General features: G+C 37.1%; 1 protein-coding gene across 4 annotated transcripts in view; it reads right to left on the bottom strand.

Moving 5' to 3' along the window:
* TBC1D5 (TBC1 domain family member 5) overlaps positions 1 to 27,887 on the bottom strand; it is a 584,043-nt gene that overhangs the window by 40,862 nt on the left and 515,294 nt on the right. For all 4 annotated transcript variants that reach the window (XM_070727730.1, XM_070727732.1, XM_070727729.1 and 1 more), the window contains 3 exons: positions 25,151 to 25,257; positions 15,043 to 15,128; positions 8,784 to 9,019 (listed from right to left, as the gene is read on the bottom strand). In XM_070727730.1, the coding sequence (XP_070583831.1) occupies positions 8,784 to 9,019; positions 15,043 to 15,128; positions 25,151 to 25,257 (429 nt within the window). The remainder of the gene's footprint in view (positions 1 to 8,783; positions 9,020 to 15,042; positions 15,129 to 25,150; positions 25,258 to 27,887) is intronic.

The following is a 27,887-nucleotide window of genomic DNA, read 5'->3' on the forward strand; positions in this document are numbered from 1 at the left end:
ATAGCAACATACAAATGCTAGTGGTCTATTCTAAGAGCAAGAAACTCCAAAAGCACAGAGTAGTACAGCATTCTACAAATGCCCTTACATTACCAGAAATTGTTTCAGAATTATTCAAAACAAGGACTAAACAGAGTTAAGCTAGGCCCATTATAGAAAAATTTCTAAATATGATGCTGAGTTCTACTATTTAAAGTATAACAATGAACGTAGCATACAGCATTTAAGTTTGTGCGGTGGGGAAAATAGAAATATTAAGAAGTGGTCATGACATAAATGAAACACTGTTCCTTTATAATACAAAGTGTTAATGTTTGAGCAGAGTAATCCTAGTTTATCAAGGTTGTGCACAAACAGAAACCTTTAGATTCAGATTAGTTGTGAATAACTACTCAGCCACACACAGATATACGAACTTGAATTAATGTTTACTTTGAGAAATAACATATTCAGATAAATAGTCTAAAGTCATACACATAATACGTCAGAATAATAATCCAAATATTACCAGGTACATAGCCTTTCTTATCAGTTGTCTTTGTCATAATAAGTAAATAAAGATATCAAGCCTAAAAACATTTTAACTATAATACATGACTACAATGCAGAGATATTACAGACACATTGCAGAGCATATCCAACAGTGAGAAGCCATATACAATGAGTAGCCATATAAAGAGAAACAGAGAAAATCTCCAGAGATAAAAGCAATGGACTCTAGCTCCCTCTTGTGGCAGTTTCGGCGTTTTGAGTGCCACGATTGCTGATTCAGGCGACTGCAGACCCGTAGAGCCCATGGTTTTGAAGAGGAAACTCAAGCGCACCCGGGGGTGGCCGGCGGGCCCGTCAGGAAGCAGGGAACCCCTCCTGATCATCACTCAAAGAGATCTGTCTTTGGATCCGGAAGTGTGGCGTTCCTGATTGATTTGTGGAAGTCGCAGTAGCGATGGAGCATTCTTTGGGATCGTTATTTTGAGAGATCGTGAGTGGTATTTTGGAATAGAAAGTATAGAAAGTATCCCCTTTGTGGTCTGAATTTCTCCAACATTGCAATTGACTAGAAGGTGGTAACTGCGATTTTTTTCTTTTTGAGAAACATGGCAGCAATGACTGTGCAATAAATAGCCGGAATAGATGTAAAATAATCTACAATACATTTTTCACTGGACTCTGGCTTTAGAACTTATAACATCAGAAATAAGGATTGTTGGACATTGACTACAAAGGGAGAAAGACTTTAGAATGTGTTGAAGGTAGGAGAAAGGAGTTTGCTTACGATTGCTGTCGTCATTTGGACTACAACATGCGTTAGACTGAACAGCTTGAATGGAATCAATCAGCCCTCATTGATTTTATAACAACCGGAACTCCCCTGCATACCCCCTGCTTTGCTTACCCTTTGACTCTCAATCCTCATCTTTTGTCTTATTTTATACCATTTTTCCTACCCCTCGAACCTGTGGATTTGTTGATTTCTCCTTTTTCTTGTTGATGTCTGAACTACTTCGCAGACTTATGTGATTTTATCTTTGGATACTCAGATGATATTAATTATATCAATTGGACCTTCCTTTGGATTTCTTACTTAATAATACCAACAACAGACCAATTAGTTAACTGTTTGATTAATTAAATGCTCTTAAATATACTTAAACTATTCTACATATACTTGAAGTTAAACCAGATTTACTTATTGGGATTACCGGTACTTCATCTATTGAATTTATGGGTGCTTCGCTGGCAACGGAAGTCCGGAGGTGGGGTTTCCCAGCAAGGGGAGCCTCAGTGAAATTGCAGCATCGCAAAAACATGGATGTTCAGAGGTGGGGTTTCGAGGACTTCCATGTTTTTGCAATTCAAACCGGGTTGATGGTTGGCCCTTAAACTGGCACATCAAAAATCAGATAAAAATATTGAGGTTTTATATGATAACTTTGGACATCTGAAATCAAGTAACAGCGACAAAAAAACAAATAATTCAAGGCTTCTATCAAGAATTATATAACACAGAAAAAATGGACGAAGAATTGATATTAAACTACTTAGAACAAAATGAAAAAACAGTAATAAATGATGAACAAAGACACATGTTAAACAATGTAATTACTATTACAGAATTGAAAACTGCAATTGCAAAGCAAAAAAACAATAACACTCCTGGCCCTGACTGAATTCCCACTGAATTCTATAAACAGCATCTAGATATATTTGAACTTACAATGCTAGATATCTACAATGACGCACTCCTACGTGCTAAACTTCCTAATTCTAGGTCGGAAGCTTATAGAACACTAATTCTGAAAGACAATCAGAACAGAGAATAGCTCAAAAATTACAGACCCATATCATTACTTAATACAGATTATAAAATTTTTACTTCAATAATCGCAGACCGTTTAAAGAAAATTTTAAACACCACCATCCATCCAGACCAAAATGGATTTCTGCCCTCGAGAAACATAGCCACTAACACAAGAATAATATTAAATACTCTCAAATACTATGATAAATATAGTGATAAACCAGCAGCTCTAATATTTATGGATTTAAGGAAAGCATTCGATAGTTTGCAATGGCAATATTTTATAACTCAAATCGATCATATGGACTTTGGGGAAATTTTTCTTAACTTAATCAAAGCTATTTACTCCCAACAATTTGCTAAAATTCTTGTTAATAACGATAGCACTGAAAAAATACGAATAACAAAAGACGTGTGTCAAGGATGCCCCTTAGCACTTTTGATTTATATTCTGGCTACTGAAACATTCTTGAACAATATAAGAGATAATGATCAAATCCAAGGTGTCAAAATTAAAAGAGAACAATTTAAGCTACAAGCGTTTGCAGACGATGTTGTTTTCATTGTACAAGATCCAATAGGAACTGCACCGATCTTATTAAATGAAATTTATAAATTTGGAGAAGTAACATGTTTAAAAATTAATAAGAGGAAGACCCAGATTCTAACTAAAAACATGACTCAAAAACAAAATAGAGTATTGGAAGAACTGATTAATATAAAAATAGCCAAAAAAAGTTAAATATTTGGGCGTATGGATAACCTCAAATTGCAGTACCATAAAAAAAGATAACTTCAATAAATTACTTAAAGATATCCGAAAAGACCTGGTAAGATGGTCCAAATTGAAACTATTCCTGATGGGGAAAGTATTCGCTATAAAATCCAATATTTTAACAAGATTCTTATATCTCTTCCAAGTTGCACCAATAAGTCTGAACAAAACCTTCTTTAATAACTTGCACAGGGAAATCCGGAAATTTACATGGTCCAAAAAGAAGGCCAGAATTAAATTAAAGAACCTTCAAGATCATAGAACCAGAGGTGACCTCGGTCTCCCCAATTTTCAATTATATCATTAAGCAGTGATTTTATCTATGTTAAGAGACTGAGTAACACCTAAGAACACAAGATTACTAACCCTTGAAGGCTTTGACCTACCATTATTTAAGCAAAACTTTAATAACAACCTGGCAACTTATAAAAAGAAATCATTACCATTCTGTACCAAAATGGATATCTCCGAACAAATCAATTATTTACCCTAATCTTTTCTCCCCTTCTAAAATACCAATATACCAACAATTATTAGATGAAAATGATATTGTGCTGACAAGTTAACACTTACAAGACATAGGGATAAATCTGGACTGGCTAACTTATTTACAAATCAATTCCAAATATAATGAATAAAAAAAAGATTTGGTTTCCAAAAAAAATAACACAATAGACTTAATTCTCTTTAGCCCAAGTGCAAAAATGATTTCTAAACTATACAATTATTCATTAATGCAGGATAATGTGGAAGAAGAACAAGTCAAAGGATGCATGATTGCCTGGGCCCAGAATTTTGGCTATACGATTAACCTAATAGAATGGGAAAAAACGTGGACTGTAAACTACAAAATGATGTTAGCAACATCTTATAAAGAAAATCAACTGAAAATTTATTTATTTATTAGATTTGTATGCCACCCCTCTCTGCAGACTCGTTCTATCTAAATGTTCTATCAATGGCACCAACCTCCAGCTAGATTGTCTAGAATGTTCTCGAATTTATCCCCCAAATGCTGGAAATGTAAAACTAAGACAGGGACCTATTACGACCTATGGTGGACCTGCTCTAGCGCCAAAATTTTTTGGAAGGAAATTAAAAATCTTATAGTCCAAGTCATATCAAACAACGTAGCACTTAAACCAGAACTATTTCTTTTAGGCATATTCAGACAGAAACTCACCGAGAAGAAAGATACCTCACCTTTCAGATCTTAACGGCAGCTAGAATCTCATACACTCTTCGATTTTAATGACTATCACTAAAATTATGGAATGTGCGGAGATGACCAAAATTACTATGGAAATCCCAAATAAAAAAGATTCAGATTTCTACAAGATATGGGAAAAATGGTATCAATAGATTGCAGCAAAAAAATACGTATCCATTATTTCTTAAAAATAATAAATTCACCTCCTCTTCTACCGTTCTAAATGAAACTACTAATTACTAACATAATAAGACCAAATACCAACTATAACTAATCTGACCTTGAAGACAGACTCTTGCAACATACTCCTTTTAGATATTCTCTAACTACTTCGAAACAACAATTAAACTATGTTACAATATAAGCATGTCCCACCAACTCAACTCTATATTTGACTACTTTATTCCTTATCATATACTCCCACTACTCTATTATAGCACGTTGTCGCATTTCCTGAAAACGTCTGCGAATCCGCATTTTCCCCACCCCTCCCTTCATCCCCCCAACCTCCTTCTATTTACATCCTCTTTTTACTTCCTTTTTTTAATCTCTCCCATTTCCCCTAATTCTTCTCTTTCCCTTTGTTTTTTATACATGTATTCTATATATTTACTATTATATTTTATGTACACATATTCTATACCTTTTGTTATGTAATGTAATCACGAGTATAATATAACTGTTTAAAGATATAGATAACTTTTTGTATAGGATAAGACCTGTTCTACTATCATGTAATGTTTATGTTTTCTTACCCTTTTGACTCCACTGACCCCTCCCTTCCCACCCCGTTTAATATTTCAAATTTAATAAACTTTTTCTAAAAAAAAATATAACATTTTCTACAATTTTAGTCCTAGAGATTATAAACACACCAAATTATAAATTATGCCTATATGATGTAAGACTTCCAGGAAAGATAGAGTGAGTGGAAAACAGCTATCGAAAGCAAATCTGACAACTGTTGATAAAAACAAACTGAGTAAACCGGTTTCTTGGAGGAAAGGATGTTAAAATTATTAGACACATTTAGAATGACAAGTTTGAAAAGTCTTTATTGGGAGAGTTTATCTTCAACTCTAAACAAAAGAAAAAGATCTTTGAAAGTTTTCCTAAAGCCTTACCCCATATGCCTCTTCTCCAAGGAAGGGGGAGCTAGGTTGCAAGTGAGTGGGTTAACACCACCCAGTGACATGTAGAACTGAATCACGAGTATAAAAAGGATTGACCCCCATTGTTACCCTTCTTTGATTCAGTCCGTGACAAACAGGATGTGTGCTTCTTCTTCATCAAACTTCAGGCTTTGGTCTTATCCTTTAACCATCATCAGCTTATTGGAAATTCTGGCTTACTTCTCCCTGACGGCTGTTAGCCAAGCACATATGATTGGGGAAGGAATTTCTATTGCAGCAACTAAGCTAGCCGATTGGTCTGGAAGGGCCTTGTGTGTTGGTGGAGCCCCTCCCTCAGCAGCCTGCCTACATCCACCAAGGTGAGGAAAACTCTCTTTAATGGTGAAGGGGGGTAACCTTTTGCTTAACATTTCCCCCGCCCTCTTGCTACCATTGACACAGAGTGGCTAAGACTCGCATTTCAGCTGTGTGGTGAGGATTTTTCCCCTTATTTTCGCCCCATTCCTTCCTCCCTCTCCTGTCGCGGGGGGGAGGCCATAAAGGGGGTGTCTGTGTTGCTTCTGGGGGAGAATCTCTGTAAGGCCCCCCTTCCCCCTAACCCCCCTTTCCCCATATTCCTGTCGGGTAGCACTGATGTTAAGTGCCTCCTTGTAGGGAACCGGGAAGGACCCCCTCCCCAGAGAAGCATTGATAATTTCGTAGACCCAGCTCCGTGTCACCTCCCTGCTGGCCGAAACCAGCCAGGAGGGATACGGATCCAGTAAATAGGTGGCGAAACTCCCAGCTTCAATGGCCTTGTCCACTTCATCAAGTGTCACCAGATCAAACTCTTCCCAGACAGATGGACAAGTATGGGCCCCAGTCACCTCGACTGACTCATTGTCAGTCAACTCTATTATCCAATCGGAGTCGAGATCCGCCCAGATCCGAGCGACTTTATCAGCGAAAAAATGTGTTAAAATCCTTGGCACTGCTCTGCAAGGGCTCCCCAACTCCCCCCTGGTTAAGAAGGGAGCGGGTCACCCTAAACAGAGGGGACAGGCGAGATTCTGCTAATGCAATAAGATATGATGACAAAACGCTTAAATAACCAAGCTGAAACAGAATTTTATAAAATATGGGAGTTGGAGTAGCTGTTTGTTTTCGAGTTGTTGTTGTTGTCACCGAAGTCACGCTTTGTGCCCTGTATGAACCTTTCATATCTCTGAAACTTTAAAACTTATTATACAGTTCTTAAAACAATCACTTATTGTTTATAGTTAATAATTAAATTTTAATATAATGGCTACTACAAAATGTGCAAAATTTAAAAAAAGATGTAAAGAATATCAATTTAACTTTATGAACAATATAGGAGGGAAAAGGGAAAAAGGAAAAAGATAAGTAAAAAGGCAAAAAATAGAAAGAAAGAACAGAAAGAGAAAGAAAAAAAGAAAAAGAAAATATTAGTGGAAAAATAAAAAAAGGTTATGATTTTATTAGTACTAAAACGAAAGGAACACAGGAATATATATAGTCCCAGTGGGTATGGCTAGCTGATGAGGCCAAAATAAGGCCGAAATAGATCGATCCTAGTCTCCCTTAATTTTCAAATTCAGCAAAAACAAAAACAAAAAAACCATGTGACACACACACACACACACACACACACACATCTCTTAAAAAGAAGAAAGGAAGATCAATCTTTCAAATATCAAATCTAAAGTTATAAAAGGGGACCAGGTAAAGAAGGGGAAAAAATAATATTTCTAGCACATATTATGTTTCAAATTAACTAATAAAGGAAAAAAAGGGGGGAAGAGTAAGAAGGGAATTCAAGGATTATAAAAAAAAGAAAAAAGGGAAAGGGAAAAACTATGAAATTATTTAATCTCAAAAATATATATGTAAAAATTTTTAAAAAGTAAAAAATATAAAAATATATTTTGAACAATATTGCTGGAAAAAAGGCAGAGGATTTATGTAAAAAAGCAAACCAAAATTGTCAAAATACCAGTAAAAGGTGAAAAAAGTTGTTTAAAAAGAGAAAAAGAACAATTTTATTTTAATATCGATGTCCAAAAATGAAAACTTCAAATCAATATCTAGTATAGCATTTATAAAGTTCAAATTTCAGAAAAATAAGTCTATTTCTTTCTTCTTAAAAAGTAGAGATGGAAATCCTTATGCCTCTGATATCAAAGAAATAAAACAGTCCTTATTGTTTTCTCGTTAAAAAATCCTTAAAATTAAGTCCAAATAAAATTTTAAAAAAGATATAGTAAGATTAAAATTCAAAAATTCAAAGTTATCAAAAATTCATAAAAAACTATTTGTGGATCGTTATTCAATTCATTTATTCAGTTCATTTATTCATTTGTTCATTCTGGAGTTTATTCAATTCGTTAAAAATAGTCCGATCTATATGTTCTTCCAAATTATCAATATAATAGCCAACACCTAATAGATATAATAAAATAGTATGAAAAAGAATATAAAAATCACCGTAACTCTTCTTCCTTTTTTTTTTTAACTCAATCAGGCTTAACAAAAGGAAGTAGTTCCGGTCGTCCTCTTCTTGCGCGGATGGATATCACTTTCATTTCTTCACTTTGTTTATATTTCGCCTTTAACTTTAAGATCTTCTTTCTCTTATACAGTTTAGAAACAATACCAAAAGATTACCTTGTAGTGCTTTTTATTCTTTTTTATCGATCTGCCTCTTTGAAGACTTCTTTATGGCTTGTAGACTTCCCTTCGTGACAGCTGCTATGGCCGCACCCGGACAGCCATCTGGATGCGGTTCTTCATCGTCATAGCCACGGGGTTGTCCCTAGCCCCCTGGGGCAGCGGCGATCCACCCCGGGGACTCCAGGAGAACCCCTATTCCACGCCAAGCTCTTCGGGCTCCGACAGAGTGCAATTGGCGCCCTACGGCGAGGAAAAAGACACCGCGAAGACAGAGCAATGTCTTCGTGCGTCTGATACAGCTGGACTCACCTGGAAGTCCTCTCCATTTCATATTTTCTATTAGCAAACAATATTTTTAAAAATAAGTTTTGAAAGGAAATTTCCTGGATGCCCCTGATTTACAAAATAAATACATACCTAAGAGTGTATTCAGCATTTGCAAACAAAAGAAACTGGGTAAAGTCAAATAAAGTTGTTAGGAGAAAGGAAATAAAACAAAGAAATTGAAATTGAGAAACAGTTGGAAAATCTGGCAAATAAATTATATCAGATAGGATGTTGTGGCAAGTGAAGATAAGTAACGTTCAGGTTGATATGCAGATTTCATATCACCATCCTACATTATGCTGAAAGCTCTTTATCTTGGTTTATCATAGAATTTGGTTTTCAAAAACAGGAGTGGCATATTTTTACCTTTGCTTAGCTGAACTGGAACACTTTCAGATTTCATCATTCTTTGCTGCTGAGGTGAAGGGAGTTCTACTGTACTCCTTGTGGGCATGACTTCAGAAGAAACATTGCCCCTGCTACCCGCAACTGGAAGAGTTGCATTGCTAGAAGTCATTGCTGGGGAAATCAGCTTACGACCAAAACTCAATAAGCTACTGGAAACCTTATTTATGTTCAGAGGAGCAACCTTTACATTGACACTGAAAAAGAAAAAAACCTGCTGATATCATGTTTAATTGACACTAACAAACTAATCAGAAAACTTCAAAATGGATTTGTTGTAATTAAGGACCCTCCTCACCCCAAGAACATTTTATAATGATTCTAGAGAGTATAAAGCAGTATTTATTCTATTTGTAACACTAATAATTTCTAGGGAGGTAGATTGTTTTATTCCCTGGAGCCTATGGAAGTCACATTGAACTTTGTTCCATAAGAACAGTTTATTTACTGAAAAAAACAAACTTGTCTTCCTTGGGGATATTTTACAATGTAGATCATTCATTCACTCAGCCAATTTGCCCTCCATCTTATTTCAAAATGACTCTGAGCAGCTTATATCATGCAAACATTAAAAACATCAAAGATAAATATTTAAAATACAAAATGAAAATATAATACAAGTAAAAAGAATTGAAGGGGGATTTTTTGCTTATTTGTTTCTTCTGCGTATGCGCAGAAGCTGAGTTTCTGGCACTGTTTTTGGTTTGGGGGGGATTTTTTGTTGATTTTTGGCACTGCGCATGTGCATGCAGCCATGTAGTGTACAATGCACGCACAGCCATGTGGCACGGGAGAAAGTGAACCAGTCACAAAGTAAGTTAGAACCCACCCCTGGATTGTATGTGAATTAATCAACTACTTCCAGTGTGATACTGCCCTGTTAGGGTCCCAAGCCACCTATTAGAACCAAATTTTAAGGCTCTTGCCAAAGGTCAGAAGGGTGAGAGCCAATTTCACCTCAGGAGGTAAGATGTTTAATTGGGCAAAATAACAGAGTAAAAGTTGAAAAGGATCTTGCAGGTCTTCTAATTTAACCTCCTGCTCAAGCAGAAAACCCTATACCATTTCAGACAAATGGTTGCCCAAACTCTTATTAAAAACCTCCAATGACGGAGCACCCATAGCTTCTGTGGGTCTAATTAGTGTAATGATTGTAATAATAATTATTATTATTGTTGGGAAAATTTTCCTTAATTATAGATTAGTTATTTAGTTGATTAGTTTCCAACCACTGCTTCTTATCTTGACTTCAGGTATTTTGGAGAATAGATTGATTTCTTAGTGGCAGCCCCTGGCATATTGGAATTTCGTTACACCTATAGTCTTTCTTTTCATTAAACTAGACATACCCAATTCCTGCAACTTTTCTTTGTATGTTTTAGCCTCCAGTCCCCTAATCATCTTTTTTGCTCTTCTTTGCACTCTTTCTAAGAGAGTCTCAACATCTTTTTTATATGGTGGTGACCAAAATTGGATGCTATTCCAAATGTACTCTTACCAAAGCATTATAAAGTGTCACTAACACTTTGTGTGATCTTGCTGAAATTCCTTGACTGACTGCAACTGCAGTATGCCCCTTCTGCTAGTGCAGGTGGGACAGGTCAGTCGCATCAGGGTGAGAGAGTTCTTCAAGTAACCTAGGTCCATGCTTTGTAGCATTAAAAATAATAACCAGCACCTTGAATTGCTCATGTGAGCAAACCGGTAATCAGATAATTTCACAGAGCAATGGGGTATCATAGGCCACACTAGGGGCCGTAAAACTTCCCACATCATTACACCCTGCACCAGTTAAAGCTTCAAAATGCTCTTCAAGGGTAGCCCATGTAAAATGAATGCAGAAGTCCAAATCTAAGCTGACTAGGATATGAATGACTGAACAGAGAAATTCCTAATCCAGGATAACTATTGACGAAGGTGGAATCAAATGATTATTTTTTTAAGGAGAAGATGAACCAGGACCTCGTAAAAAGGCTCCGGGAATATACCTGCAGTGAGAAGTTAATCACTACTTTTATCTACCTACTAGTCGCTGTCCTGGAGGCTTTCACCAACCAGCCAGGGCAAGGATCTAACTGAAGCATGGTTCTACTGACAACATTGAGGAGCCTGTCCATTTCCTCTCTTTATCCCCCCCAAAGTAGTGACCTAGTGATCATATTGTTAAAAGCAGATAATAAAAATAGGTTTTGCCTTTCTATAATCAAAACCCAGTTAAATTAAGAGTGAAAATTAGTGCTTTCAACATTTTTGTTGTTGCCATTAACAATAATATCTAGAAAGGTTCACACTGCTTGTCTCCAGTTTACACTCCAAAACAATCTTCAGATCACTCAAACTCTCTCTTCCTCCTAATAAAGAAGGATGCTAGGGGAAAGTATTCACATTGTTTTATAAGCTGGCTGTACATCATTACAATTAGAGGTAATTTGTTCATAATGATCCCCTTTCTCTTGTAAAATAATTAACTTTTTGTGTACATACTCTTAACTTGCAATGCCCTTGACATAAATAGCAACCATCCTGCTATACACAAATTTAACAAGGCCCATAATATAGATCCTTTAAAAAATGAAGTTCTATCTTTATGCTAGTTTTGAATGTTCTAAAACATAAATTTAAGATTGTTAGGTGTTAAAAAGTAAGCTGTGCTATCCTTAAGAGTTACACAGAATGCACAGAGGAAAACATGGAGGTAGAATATCCAGCTAATATCCCAGACATATGAGCAGTACTTCAAATGACCAGACTATATATATTAAATGTATAAATATTATTTACATTAGACAAACATCGTAGTCAGTAACAGTCCTAGTCGTTCACAAATACAGCAATCAATATTCTCAATACATATACAATGTAAGCCTTACTCATTACATAAACAGACCAACATTAGAACATATAGCTTTTACTATACACAGTAATCCTTACAATGAAATAGTCGTATAGACAAACCAGCATAGAATCAGAGAGATATCAGAGAGAGTCTTACTAGGAAGAGAGTCTCAAAGCTCTAGGCTCTGTGAGAGAGATTTTATTTATTTATTTATTATTTGGATTTGTATGCCGCCCCTCTCCGAAGACTCGGGGTGGCTCACAAGTGCAACAAATCATAAATAATCCAATTAATTAAAATATTTAAAGATTTAAAAAACCCCATATACTAACAGACACACACACAAGCATACCATGTATAAATTAAACGTGCCCAGGGGAGATGTTTAATTTCCCCATGCCTGATGGCAAACGTGGGTTTTAAGGAGTTTACGGAAGGCAGGAAGAGTAGGGGCAGTTCTAATCTCCGGGGGGAGTTGGTTCCAGAGAGTCGGTGCCGCCACAGAGAAGGCTCTTCCCCTGGGGCCCGCCAACCGACATTGTTTAGTTGACGGGACCCAGAGAAGGCCCACTCTGTGGGACCTAATCGGTCGCTGGGATTCGTGCGGCAGGAGGCGGTCTCGGAGATATTCTGGTCCAATGCCATGAAGGGCTTTAAAGGTCATAACCAACACTTTGAATTGTGACCGGAAATTGATCGGCAGCCAATGCAGACTGCGGAGTGATGGTGAAACATGGGCATACCTAGGTAAGCCCATGACTGCTCTCGCAGCTGCATTTTGCACGATCTGAAGTTTCCGAACACTTTTCAAAGGTAGCCCCATGTAGAGAGCATTACAGTAGTCGAACCTCGAGGTGATGAGGGCATGAGTGACTGTGAGCAATGAGTCCCGGTCCAGATAGGGCCGCAACTGGTGCAACAGGCGAACCTGGGCAAACGCCTCCCTCGCCACAGCTGAGAGATGGTTTTCTAATGTGAGCTGTGGATCGAGGAGGACGCCCAAGTTGCGGACCCTCTCTGAGGAGGTCAATAATTCCCCCCCCAGGGTAATGGACGGACAGGTGGGATTGTCCTTGGGAGGCAAAACCCACAGCCACTCCGTCTTATCCGGGTTGAGTTTGAGTCTGTTGACACCCATCCAGGCCCCAACAGCCTCCAGGCACCGGCACATCACTTCCACCACTTCGTTGACTGGGCATGGGGTGGAGATGTAAAGCTGGGTATCATCAGCATATTGATGATACCTCACGCCATGTCCTTGGATGATCTCACCCAGTGGTTTCATGTAGATGTTGAATAGCAGGGGGGAGAGGACCGACCCCTGAGGCACCCCACAAGGGAGAGACCTCGGAGCCGACCTCTGACCCCCCACTAACACCGACTGCGACCGGCCAGAGAGGTAGGAGGAGAACCACTGAAGAACAGTGCCTCCCACTCCCAACCCCTCCAGCCGGTGCAGAAGGATACCATGGTCAATGGTATCGAAAGCCATCGAGGAGCACCAGGACAGAGGATAAACCCCTGTCCTGGGCCCGCCAGAGATCATCCATCAACGCGACCAAAGCAGTTTCCGTGCTGTAACCGGGCCTGAAACCCGACTGCTGGGGACCTAGATAATCGGCTTCTTCCAAGGACCGTTGGAGCTGGAGTGCCACCACCTTCTCAACAACCTTCCTCATAAAAGGAAGGTTGGAGACTGGACGATAGTTATTAAGTACGGCTGGGTCCAGGGAAGGCTTCTTGAGGAGGGGGCGCACGAGCGCTTCTTTATAGAGTGTTGGAAAAACTCCCCTCCCCAAGGAAGCGTTGGTAATCTCCTGGGCTCAGCTCCGTGTCACCTCCCTGCTGGCCGAAACCAACCAGGAGGGACACGGATCCAGTAAACAGGTGGCGGAACTCACAGCTCCAATGGCCTTGTCCACTTCATCAGTGACAGCCCGGTTGTTTTAAAAGGTGACAGCCGGGCTGGGGGGCTCCCCAGCAACCTCCCGAACCCCGAACTTTTGCCGAACTTCCGGGTTCGGGAGGTTGCTGGGGAGCCCCCCAGCCAGGCTGTCACCTTTTAAAACAGCCGGGTGGCTTTCCAGCAGCCTCCGAATGCTAAATGCGGAAGTTCGGGTTTGGCGTTCGGCTTCGGGAGGCTGCTGGAAAGCCGCCCGGCTGTTTTAAAAGGTGACAGCCAGGCTGGGGGGCTTCCCAGAAACCTCCCGAACCCCGAATTTTTGCCGAACTTCCGGGTTCGGGAGGTTGCTGGGGAGCCCCCCAGCCCGGCTGTCACCTTTTAAAACAGTCGGGCGGCTTTCCAGCAGCGTCCCGAAGCCGAACGCGGAAGTTCGGGTTTGGCGTTCGGCTTCGGGAGGCTGCTGGAAAGCCGCCTGGCTGTTTTACAAGGTGACAGCCGGCCTGGGGGGCTCCCCAGCAACCTCCCGAACCCCGAACTTTTGCCGAACTTCCGGGTTCGGGAGGTTGCTGGGGAGCCCCCCAGCCCGGCTGTCACCTTTTAAAACAGCCGGGCGGCTTTCCAGCAGCCTCCGAACGCCGAATGCAGAAGTTCGGGTTTGGCGTTCGGCTTCGGGAGGCTGCTGGAAAGCTGCCCGGCTGTTTTAAAAGGTGACAGCCCCCCAGCCACCTCCCGAACCCCGAACCTGGAAGTTCGGCAAAAGTTCGGGGTTCGGGAGGTTGCTGGGGAGCCCCCCAGCCCAGCTGTCACCTTTTAAAACAGCCGGGCGGCTTTCCAGCAGCCTCTGAACGCCGAACACGTAAGTTCGGGTTTGGCGTTCGGCTTCTCGGCGGCCTCCCAAATGCCGAACCCGGAAGTTTGAGTTTGGTGTTCGGCGTTCGGGAGGTTGCTAAGAAGCCCCCAGGCTGTTTTAAAAGGTGACAGCCGGGCGGCAGTGTTTTTTTGCGGGGTTTTTTTTTGGTTGCACGGATTAATTGACTTTACATTGTTTCCTATGGGAAACAATGTTTCGTCTTACGAACCTTTCGTCTTACGAACCTCCCCCTGGAACCAATTAGGTTCGTAAGACGAGGTATGACTGTAACTGAAAAAGAATTTTCCATGTTAATTTGAATGCTGTTTACAATTGGCTATGACAAATAAAGTGGCCTGCTTGACACTTGAGTTTTAGTTATGGAATAGCCCCTATCAAGTCTATTTGATTAAGTTTTAGAGCAATATAAGTGTGACAATAGACAAAGTCTTTATTGTGTCAACTCAGTTTTCTAAGATTGAGAAAATTATTCTAATATTTCTTACCATCATTGAATAATTAGGTACCAGTTTTGGTGTTACTGGCTCTTAATATACATAAAATATATTTGAAATATTCATTAGAATTATTGACAAAGCACTTTTACAGATAACATACAAAGCATGATTACCGAGTTTTATTCATTAAGTCAGCTCCACATGCTTTATAGTAATCCAAATTCTGTTGGAATTGGTGAGCTATAGGTCTGGGATTTCTCTAGAAAGAGAGAGAGAGAAAAAGTGTTGTCAGAATGCAAAACTAAAATATTTTAAAATGTGACCAACGTATTTCCATTCAATAAGATTTAAATTAAAAGTACTGACTTTTTAAATATATGCATTAAACATAATTATTCCATCTCAAGTTGCAGTGTATCTAACTTAACAAAATTTAACAAACTAGCATAACCATTAGATGGTGAATCCAAACTTTTTCTCCATTTATCAAAACTTCTGAAGATGAAACATAAACAAAAGTGCTATATATAAACATATATATATATACCCCTTCATTTTTTATTCCTCCAAATCATTCAGTTGAATCATTAATAATATTAAATATTAGTTTGCTGTAATGGGACTTAAATAATTGTTATTAAAATGCTAATGCACATATAACCAGTATGATTTACAACAGTGAAGGCTGCAAAATTTTTTAGTATCACACTGTAGGCATGGCTTATTTTGTAGGTGTGGCTTGCCAGCCATGTGACCAGGTGGGAGTGGCTTGATGGATCATGTGACCAGGGGGTGGCTTAAAGGTCATGTGACTGGCTTAAAGATGGCCAACTTGATGTCACTCACGTCAAGGGTTTGGGTTAGGGTGCCTGGCCTCTCCTCACTTCAAAGAGATAACATTTCTTTATCTATTTACTATTACTAAACATCCAAAATATACTATTCAATTCATTATATATATGTTTTATGTGTGCATACATATTAAACACAGGCAAACAAAAATATACATTATCTACTATATAAACTGTATGTGTATGTACACACACACACAGGCATGCACAGCTGTTCTAAAATTATACATATTCAACCTCATTTACTGCAATAGGAAAAAACATACCCAGAGCTCAGAAGGGAAAAAAGAGAAAAAAATTCAAAAATATTCTACCGGTTCTGTGTACCTGACTGTACCCGTAGGAGCCCATCACTGGCTTACAATTAGTCTACCATTTTATCTGGTAAGGCTTCAGGAAGACTTTTTAAGATCTATTCTTGAAGGTAATCATTATTGCAAATGTTTTTAAGATTAAGATTTAATCAATTTCCAAAAATAAATATTTTCTATTAATAGAAAACATAGAGAAGTTTCAAAGGTCCTAATAACAGATTTTTTAGGACAAAAGACATAGAAATATTTTTTCAAGTCTATAAAACATAAAGTAAAGAATCAATTGGAGGATGGAAAAAGAAAAAAGAATTGCTATTTTTGATTGGTATCTAAGTTGGATTGAACTTAATGACATAATTTTCAGACACTATTTGATCATGGCCTAGATGTCCCTTAATTTTCTTTTTTTGAAATGCCGATTTAGGAATTTCTGATATTTCTCCCTTTTTAATTAGGCAGAATTCCTCTCAGTCCTGGCTGGACATTCATTCATTCATTCATTTTCAATTTCGGATGGTTCTGATAGCAGAGGTAAGGCAAGATAGCAGAGTTATTAAAATAGCATTGAAGAGTTTTAATTTCCTAATTTGCCTCTGTCAGGCAAATATTTATTACAGGCAAAGACCAGTACAGTTAAAAAGTCTCAAGAAATTATAGAATAAAATAATAACAAATAAAATATACACTGCTTAAAAAATAAAATATACACTTAAAAAACAGAATATAACTTCAAGTAAATCAAACTTCTGTGAAATCAAATTGTCCATTTAGGAAGCAACACTGATTGACAGTCAATTTTACATGCTGTTGTTGTACAAATGAAATATTCAATGAGAATATTTCATTCATTCAGATCTAGGATGTGTTATTTGAATGTTCCCTTTATTTTTTTGAGCAGTATATGTTGAAATTATAAACTAGCAGCATATTTTTCAGTTGTACATAAAAAAAGAGCACAGCATAAACTACTGTATAATGTTATAGTTCTAAAACTGTGAGTCCTATACATTACGTATGGGGGAATTAAAGCATTCCCCCTCACTCCCCCGGGCCTATATAATTTATGTACGGTGTGTATGTCTGGTTTAATAATGGGGTTTTTAAAATGTTTTTTAAATTTATTAGATTTGTTATAAATTGTCTTATTGTATGCTGTGAGCTGCCCCGAGTCTAAATAAACAAACAAACAAACAAACAAACAAATAAATATTTCCTACTTTGAAGTTTGACTTCCTTTTCTGCTACCAAGTATGATACTGTGACTTGTAGATTAAATTAAGAATGAACGAATAGCTACATGTAATTGATGATGTTAATTATTACTTAAATCATATTTGTAAAAATAATTGCAACTAATGAACAATTTCATCCACTAAATTACCGTATTTTTGGAGTATAAGACGCACCAGAGTATAAGACACCCCTAAATTTTAGAGGTGGAAAACAAGGAAAAAAGTATTCTGAACCAAATGGTTCAGTAATATATCATTTAATAAAATACCAGTGTAGCAGAATACTTTTTACAAGCATGTATACTTTTTATAACCATGTACACTTCTTCTAACTTCAAACTTGAAGTTAGAACTTGAACTTAACATTTGTCGACTTCAGCTCCCAGAATTCCTTCTCCAGTCATGCTAGCTCAGGAATGGGAGTTGAAGTCCGCAACTCTTAAACTTGCCAAGGTTGAATACCCTTGCACCAGTGATGGGCTGCCAGTCACCGGTGCCCACAGTGTGCTCCGGGCACACACGCTCACATGAGATTCAGCTGCTGTGCATGCACAGCAACCAAAATCTCACATGAGTGTCCTCACATGAGTGAGATTTGGGCAGTTTTGCCCAAATCTTGTTCACGCAGGGATGCTCGTGCATGAGAGATTTGGGTGATTTCCATCTCTTTAATTCCAAACATGCACGGAAGTAAAAAACCATTGAAAAGCACCGGATGAGACCTACTGGAACTGCGCACCTGGTGCACCGGGTGCTGCCCACCACTGCCTTGCATCCCTAATCCCGAACCCAGGGATCTTCAAACTTGACAGTTTTAAGACTAGTGGACTTCAACTCCCAGAATTCCTCCTCCAGTCATGCTACCTCAGGAATGAGAGTCGAAGTCCACAAGTCTTAAACTTGCCAGATTTAAGACTAGTGGACTTCAACTCCCAGAATTCCACTTCTAGTCATCCTAGATGGGGTAATTAGAAGACAAAAACAGTCCCATTTTGTGAAAAATTGGGTTGGCAAAGGGTCTGGAGAGCCTGCAGGGAGCCCCTGGGTACTGGGGGATGGCAAAACCAGACCCATTTTTGTGAAAAATGAGCCATTTTTCTCTGCTCTTACAGCAAAGGTCCCCAACTTCTGAGCTGTAGCCCATTCAGAATTGAGCCGCAGAAGCAGCAGGTAAGCACCCATGTTGCTCAACTTGAGCACGTAGCTTAATTTGTGCAAACAGCAGGTGCACGTTCCCACCTCTTTAGCAAATGAAGCTGTGCGTGCATGCTTGTACACCTATTGCTTACACCAAACCATCCCCTTTACACCTCCCCCCCCCACTGGTCCACAAAGTCGGGAAAGTTGAAGACAGTTGTCGTACAAAACAAGGCCACCTGCCCGCAATAGGTTTTATCTACAATATTTTATACAATATGGAGTAAACTTTGACATATATATGGGAACTTTGTTCCAAATGATCTATCTAGAATTTTGACTGCTACACACTTCTGAAACTGATCCATTAAATAGCCTTAAATCTATCCATGGGCCTTAAATAGATTTAGAATACAGTAAAAGGATATAAAAATCCAAGTTTCTTTCTGGTAATATCATACATCACACTGTTTATTTATTTCAGCTACAGACATATCACTGCTCAGAGATTCATTAAACTTTCTTTTATAATAAATTCTTCACATAAGTGCTATGAACATTCTGATCAAAGATAGTTGATAATTCTTTGCATAACCTATGAAATAGAAATAGTCTGTATTACTGTTGAGTTTCATATTAAGACATAGTGATAAGGTTAGAACAACCCAGCCACATAGAAAGATGAAATGATTCTGTTTCTGTTGCAATGTTAGAATTTTATTTGCTATGGGATAAAACAGATTTGCAAAATTCAGTTAACTTAAAACAACCTTTTATTCATAGGCTTGACTGCCTTCAGGAAGAAAAGAACACCTGGTTATTTAAAGAACACAATATGTTCATTTTCTATTACTTTTGTTTCTAATTGTTGTTTTTTGTTTTTTTTTATTTGAACAACTCAAGTTAGAACTCTTTTTAATCGCTTTATATTTTTGTGATTGCCTGCCTATTCTCCATATAAAGCTTGTGATGAACCAAAATACCTTGGATATTGTTCAAGGTACAATATTCATTCAAATTATCAATCTGTATCAAAGTAATTTTGAGAAACATACTTTTATTCTGAAGAAGTGCAGCCTGTATGGAATGTAGTATATATATTCTGAATATAGTAGAACCTCTGGTCATGAATGCTTCTGATCATGACCAAGTCGAGTTCCGCCCCTCCAAAAATCTCAATCCCCCTCCCCCCGTGGTCAATTTCCCCTTCTGTATCATTTTTTTGTAAACCCCAAATTTCCAAAATTAGGTTTGGGTCACAATCAAATTGGGTTGCCACCAAAGTTATGGAATGAATTATGGTTGTTACCAAAGGTTCTATTGTATATGTATTCCCAACCCACCACCCCTCATCAACACATTGTCATCCTTAGTACTTCCAACCAAGAATAGGAAAGTGTGCCCCTTACTTCCTCAGTTCAATCCAACCTCAATCCATTCCAATTTAAATTCAACTCAACTCAGCCCAACTTCAACCCAGAACCCAAATTCAATCTCAAATATAAACTAATCAATGCATGAAGTATAATTAACAAGTTGTCTGAATTCCTCCTCCTTCTAGACAACAACTTATTTGATTTGATTTTTGTCTGTGAAACATGGCTAAATACATCCTATCCTGACTCCATCATCACATCAAGTAACTACCTTGTCCTTCGGTCTAACCGTGAATCCCGCAGAGGAGGCGGTGTAGCCATATTCTATAAAAAAATAACTCAATCTAAAAAACATCCAAGTTGCACATGATCTTATCCTCCCAGAAACCATTATATGTGATCTTTCCCTCAATACCACACTTCACTTCTTAATATGCTACAGAGCTCCTGACTCCGACATCACTCATGCAACCAAATTAACCTCACTGCTAACATGGGCAACCTCCTGCCCTTACCCCATTATCTTCCTTGGTGACCTCAACCTACCTCACATTAACTGGACTTTAAATGAATGCAGCATGGAACCAATCCACACTACGTTATACAATGCCATCACCAGCCATGACTTGACCAATTAGTATTAAACAATACTAGACTTAACAGCTGTCTTGACCTCATATTCTGTAATAGCAAAGGTGCAATCTATGGTCTGCATATAAAACAGTGATCATAGTATGATTAACTTCAATCTCAATCTACACCAGTATAACTTTCACCTGTATAATGTGTCACCTAAGTACAATTTTAGGAAAGCCAACTACGAACTCATAGATGCCAATCTCTCAATTCTCGACTGGCGAACTATATTTTTTAACTGCAACACTATTGATGATTTCTACAACACATTCTTACTACAAGTTAAAAGACTTATCAGACTACATGTAGCACTAACTTCAACAAGAAGAAAAACAAAAAATAACTTACATGTCTCAATAAGGAAACTACAAGCCAAAAAAAGATCTCTCTGTCGTAAAAATTAAAAAGGCCAAATAACCAAGTTCAAAAGACGCTACAAAAGCATTTGCCAACAAATAAAAGCAGAATGTCTCAACTACCACAGCAAACAAGAGGAAAATCTCCTTCACACCAAATCTAACCGAGCCTTCTACAACTTTGTCAACAACAAACTCAAAGACTCTAGACCTATTCCACCTCTTGTTGGACTCAACAACAAAGAATATCATGATGATCCATCCAAAGCTAACCGCCTCAACTCTTTCTTTGGCTCTGTCTTCGTTAATAGTAATGGCTCACAAATCGCACATCAAACTCTCTCAATGACCTAACCCAAGTAGACTTCACTATAGACTGTGTTGAAAAAGCAATCCAAGACCTCAAACCTTCTCTATCAGTCGGACCATGTCAGGCTGAAAAATTGCCAGCCCCAGAGACATTTAGTAATTAAAGAGTTAAGTGTGTGTGCCTTACTAAGATCCTCCTATTATGATGTAATATCCTGCCAAATCTCACATCACTACCTCCTTCTTCTTCATCATTCTCCATTCTCTTTTCTATCCTCCATCATGTGAAGACGTATTTGTTATGTTTTCCCTCGAGACATGTTTTATTTTCTGTTTTTTATAATAAAAATATATCTTGTTTGAACAAATGAATAAGGATTCTATCTATTGCCTCCGCGGGGTTAAGGCCTTAACGGACTTTAATCACTCACAAACCACGACAGACCAGGTGGTCTTTGCGCATACTTCCTAAAAAAACTTTCTTCTACTATAGCCGAAGCACTAAGCATCATCTTTCAAAATTCCTTCAGGACCAGCACACTCCCCAAGCTATGGTCAAAAGCAGTAGTCATCCCCATCTTCAAAAAAGGAGACCCTTCTCTCGTTGACAATTACAGACCAATTTCACTATGCTGCATCTCATGTAAAGTCATGGAATCAATTATAAATCAATCAATCAATCACTCTTTACTTAGAATCTAATAACCTAATCTCTAACAAACAATTTGGATTCAGAAAGAAATTATCCTGTAACCTTCAACTACTTCACTACAAAAATGTATGGACTACCCACCTTGATCAAGGAAAATCCATTGATGCAATTTATATTAACTTTTGCAAAGCCTTCGATTCAGTGATCCATGACAAACTACTCCTAAAACCTAAATCCTATGGCATTTCAGGATTCCTCCACAGCTGGATTACAGCATTCCTGTCAAACAGGCAACAAGTTGTCAAAATTGGAAGTGCCATTTCCACCCCATCCCAGTTAAAAGTGGCATTTCCCCAAGGCAGCGTACTAGGACCTACTCTATTCATTCTCTACATCAACGACCTCTGCGATCATATTACAAACAACTGTGTTCTTTTCGCCGACGATGTAAAACTTTTCAACACCACGGACAACACATCTACTCTCCAAAAAGACCTTGACTTTGTCTCAGATTGGTCTAACACCTGGCAACTTCAAATATCAACCAGCAAATGTTCTACCCTCCACATCGGCAAAAAGAATCCGAACCTCATATATAAACTGAATAAACAAAATCTCACAGCCAACCCCCTCTCAGTAAAAGACCTTGGAATACTAATATCAAATGATCTAAGTGCCAAAGCCCACTGCAACAATATCGCCAAAAAGGCTTCTGGAGTTGTTAACCTGATCCTACGTAGCTTCTGCTCCGGCAATCTCACACTATTCACCAGAGCCTACAAAACTTTTGCCAGACCCATCCTTGAATACAGTTCATCTGTCTGGAACCCATACCACATCTCGGACATCAACACCCTTGAAAATGTCCAAAGATACTTCACCAGAAGAGCCCTTCACTCCTCCACTCGAAACAGAATACCCTACGAAAGCAGACTATCAATCGTTGGTCTTGAAAGCTTAGAACTACGACGCCTAAAACACGATCTAAGTATTGCCCACAAAATCATATGCTGCAACGTTCTACCTGTCAATGACTACTTCAGCTTCAATCGCAACAACACAAGAGCACGCAACAGATTCAAACTTAATATTAACCGCTCCAAACTTGACTGTAAAAAAATATGACTTCAGCAACCAAGTTGTCGAAGCATGGAACTCATTACCTGACTCAGTAGTGTCAACCCCTAACCCCCCACATTTTTCCCTTAGACTATCCACGATTGACCTCTCCAGGTTCCGTAGAAGTCAGTAAGGGGCATGCATAAGTGCACCAGTATGCCTTCCGTCCCCTGTCCAATTGTCTCTCCTTATCTCATTTATCTTTTCTTCCTTTTAAATTTGTTCACCTATACTTTTATATCTTTTCTTCTATTTGTTTCTTTAGTTATATTACTACATATCTATTCTCATCAATGTGTATTATGTATTGGACTAAACAAACAAACAAACAAACAAACAAATAAAGAATTTTGGAGTTTACCCTCCATAGCCTAATAGGTTCCCCCATAACTCACTAAGCTGGATCACGACTTGGACATTTGGAAAAATCCTAATGAAATGTATGGGATTTAAATTAAACACTAAATTAGGACACATGGACTTCAAAGCATCTACTCCAAGTACAATTAACTTTAATCCAATTTCTGTAGGCTACCTTTGTTCTAAGAAATATTGTTTTTTTTCTTCTAGTAGTTTGGTTTTGTAAGCAGCTGTGCTTTGTAACCATTGCAGCTGAAATGATACTTTCTACTTGCAATGAATAAGATAGTAGTCAGGACCAAATTAATTTTAATACAATCATTCAAAATGCATGCAAATATCTTTAGAATTCAGGGCTGATTTGGCATCAACAGACATCGGCAAAAGCATATAATAGAGAATTAAAAAGCCAATTGCCCAGTGCAGGAATCCAGATTAAACAATCCCAGATAGATTTTTTGGAAAAATCCAAAGAAAGGGGGAAATTATATAATCTCTTTGCATAATTATTCTCATTGTTGAAATGCACTCATTGTTAGAACATTTTCCCGTAATTTTTGATTAAAATCAGCCTTCCTATAATTTAAATTAATAATTATTACAGAACAAGAGACATTTTAACCTTGTTCCGTAAGATTTTTTTCGCAAGTGTTTGAAGAATACTATTATATCTCCTGTAAAACTCTTTTCTCAAGATTTTAATACTGATTATTCCAGCTGCCCTTCTCTGCATTTATTGGATGCTTTAAAAGGGTAAAAGATAGCTTCTTAAGCTTTAAAACAAGCATTTCACATATATGAAGCATGTTGGAAAAATTAAAATTAAAAATAAGTTCTATGTGTCATACACAGATATTGAGCCTATTAAGAAAGCATTAACTATGAATTGTGCATTAAAACTTCAGATTTCAAAGATGGCTCTTTAGAAATAAGATCACAAGTGCAAATTGCTTTTTAAAAGGTAAGGTTATTTGATGTTGAAACTGTATTTCATTCCACATATATGGATTTTGCACACTACCAAAGCCTCTCTCAAAGGCAGATGGGCAATTTAAAAATATAAAATATAAATAAATACAATTTATGCTTTACTATGTGTTTACGATGATACATTTTTGTGTCTTCAGTTAAGGAAAAAACCTGCAAAATCTGTTACAGGTAATTCTCGATTTATGATCACAATTGAGCCAAAATTTCTGCAGCTAAGCAAGACGTTTGTTGTGAATTTTGCGCCAATTTATGACATTTCTTGCCACCAGTTGTTAAATGAATCACTGCAGTCGTTAAGTTAGTAACATGATTGTTAGGTGAATCTGTTTCTCCATTGACTTTGCTTGTCTGACAATCATAAAAGATGAATTTTGATCACATAACCGTGGGGATGCTGCAAAGGTTAGAAGTGTGAAAATGGTCCTCAGTCATTTAGGATCAGTGCCATTGTAACTTTGAATAATAAACAAACTTGTAAGTTGAGAACTATCAGTATTAGTCAAACACACAGATATAAAATATTATGAATATGATTCACAGTATCAGTATACTGTATCAGTATCCAGTATCACAGTATACACAAGAGAGTATAGTGGAATGAATGACTTCTCAGTAATTTCAGTCACATATGAATCTGAAAACAATTATTAGGTTTCCAATCAACCATGATTCGTATGAATGAAAAGTGAAATAATTTATACACGCATCAGTTTTGTGCCAAGTGGCCCATATAATGAAGTCTGCTCTGATATATACTAAAACTTATTATTCAAACAATGAGATGTAAGGTCTTTTGATATCTTTCTGAATTGGGGTGCTTTGTTTAAAACACAACACATATCTTCACTTTCTTGTTCCCAATTTCACTTGTTTAATACTATTAATACTATTCAGGAGTTTTATTAGCGATTTTAAAATTTAGCAATTGACAAACTTTAACATAACTTACCTTTGGATCTCTGAGAAAAAGGGCTTTCAAGATTAATGAATGAACATCTCCGATAGGTGGATAATGCATCAGAAGGCCCAAGCAAGTTTGATAATTACTTGATATCACTAAAAGAAAAGAAAGCACTGTAATGAAATGTCTAGTAGTTACTTGAGTATAATCACAGTCAAGAGTTAATTGGAATTTTATGAAGTAGAAGTGAAAAGAAAGGAAAACTCAGGAAAAAGAAAGAAGAGAGAAAAGTCAGAAGAAGGGTAAAACTGATAGGTAGAGAAAGGAAAAGGTTTCTGGTGGAATGCATCCCAAAGTGTAGGAGGAAGGGGCTCCTTCCCAGACAGCAAAGAGACAGCTGAACCTAAAACCTCAGTCAGGCATGCAGTTAAAGGATGAAGGGAAATCAAGCTCCAGTTCTAGAGACAGATAAATACAGCTTTACATTATTTATAAATATTTGGCCCATCAAATAAAAGAAACACATTATATTTAATCATCCCCATGATAAATAATACTAAGTAATCATCAGATGAAAGAGGAGGAAGTGAATTGATAATGGATTATATCAATATGAGAATATTTTATTATTTTAGGACAGTGGTGATGAGATTTTAAACTATACTTATTTGAAGACAAAATAAATGTAAAAAGTTATGATAATTCTACTCAAATAAATCCAGTGCCAATTTAACATAGAACAAATAATTTTAATTAAACACATCCAATATGTTTAAAGTATTCTAGATATGTTCTATGTATATCTAACACCATCAACAAGACTAGGACACAGCATCACTAACCTCTTGATTTCAATTCATTCTAAACTAGAACCAACTTAATAATAAACCATCAAATACTATAGCATTATTTTCAATAAATTTACTTCACGAACAATTAATAACAAACCTGATTTATTTCTGTTCATAAGGAACACGGAAATTGATCACATCTTTCTTAAAATTAAATTGTTAGATTTTTAATTCTAGGAAGCAAGCCAAGCTGCCATCCTAATATCTTTATCTGGCATGATAGGAAAATTAAACAAAATTACAAGCAAGATGTATATTTAGATAGCTGTTTAAATACTGTGTAAACTTCTTTAATTGTATTGGGCAGCTTAAGTCTTGATACTATATCTTTCTAAATAGCTTATGATTATTTCTCTAAAATTATTTACTCTATGAGACATCTATAGGTAATATTATTTTGTAAACATATTTTGGAACAACTTCAATTGTTTTTTTAAAATTCCAGTTATATAAACATTAGTCTTTTCATTAATTATAAATCTTAGAGAATTTTTTTTGGAGAACATGGAAAAATTACTGCAACTAAATGAAAACCATACAAATATATTGGTTCTTTAACAGAATTGAACATTTAGGAGAATGATTCTGTCCTCCTCTTCCATGTGAGTCATCATTTGGTAGCTTTCCATCATTATCTGAAGAGGTTTATAAGGAAAAGTTGAATAATTATAACTGATAGTGGGAGGCACTTTATCATCTTCATTTCTGCTGCTGATCTGACAGCTTGTATTTTTATACATCTCCTTTCATTTATAAAGCTTTCGTTTATCCTACTCATTCTTTATCTGTTCGCTGTCTTTTTTCTTTTGTTTTTCTTGTTCATGTACAGATACTTGCTTTCTTCTTTCTTTCTACTTGAAGTTACTATAATGAATAGAATACAAAGGGCTCAGTCAAGAGATCTTTCTGCTGAATATAATAAATGGACTGTGCATTATATAGAACCAATCAAATGAAATGTAGCACACTATAAAGGCAGTTATGATAAAAAAAATCCTTCAACATTGTTTTATAAACAATGTTGAAAGTAGTTAGCATATGCTTAATGGGTTTTCTGAAGTGGTTTAGATTTATTTTCTTCAAATACAGTACTCCTTTTTAACATTGTAACTGAAACCAGATTTTATATTTCCTCTGTTGAGTGTCTCTTGGAAAAAAGACTGGGCATGATATGATTTTTAAAGATAATTTTGATAAATGAAATGGATTCAATAATGATCAGAATATTGATATTAAATTAGTTACAGGTGCTATAAAACAGGAATCAAGAAACTCTTGTACATAAATGATTATGAAAAATGGTGAAGAATTAAATAACTACTTTTATTTAAATGTGGCTATTGGAGAAATAGAGTTAATTAATGTCCATATCACTTAAAATGCAACCTTAAAGTCCATTAAGATTTAATGCAGAGATAAATCTCATTAAAATTAATAAAACCCATTGTGTTCATTTATGTTTTAGTCATTTGGTAAATGTGCTTAGATTTGCAGTCTTAGTACTGGAATTCATTCAAAATGAGCATAAATAAATATAATTACCTAATAAACATAATAGTAAAAATTCAAACACATGGAAAAAATGACAAAATATTGTTTTATAGTATACTCGTATTTAAGCCAATAAATTGGAGATAATATATATAACAAATATATTTAGTCTGAAGTAATTTCATCTATATTTAATGAGATTTATCCTCAAATCAGCCTGTTTAAATAAATTATTATATCTCATATTAAAATTCCGTAACCAAGAAAGCAAAATATAGCTTACTAGTAGCTGAATAACTGTGCGTTGCTATGAGATTGAATTCCTTAGCAAGGAGTAGAATGTCTAAATTCCCAGCCTGCAGGCCAGATGAGTCATGCATTAGCCACACCCACTGGCAGTTGGAACAGAGTTATTTTCTGATAAGGAGGGGAACTAGAACGTT

Source organism: Erythrolamprus reginae, chromosome Z, assembly GCF_031021105.1.
Source record: "Erythrolamprus reginae isolate rEryReg1 chromosome Z, rEryReg1.hap1, whole genome shotgun sequence".
Taxonomy (NCBI): Eukaryota; Metazoa; Chordata; class Lepidosauria; order Squamata; family Dipsadidae; genus Erythrolamprus; species Erythrolamprus reginae.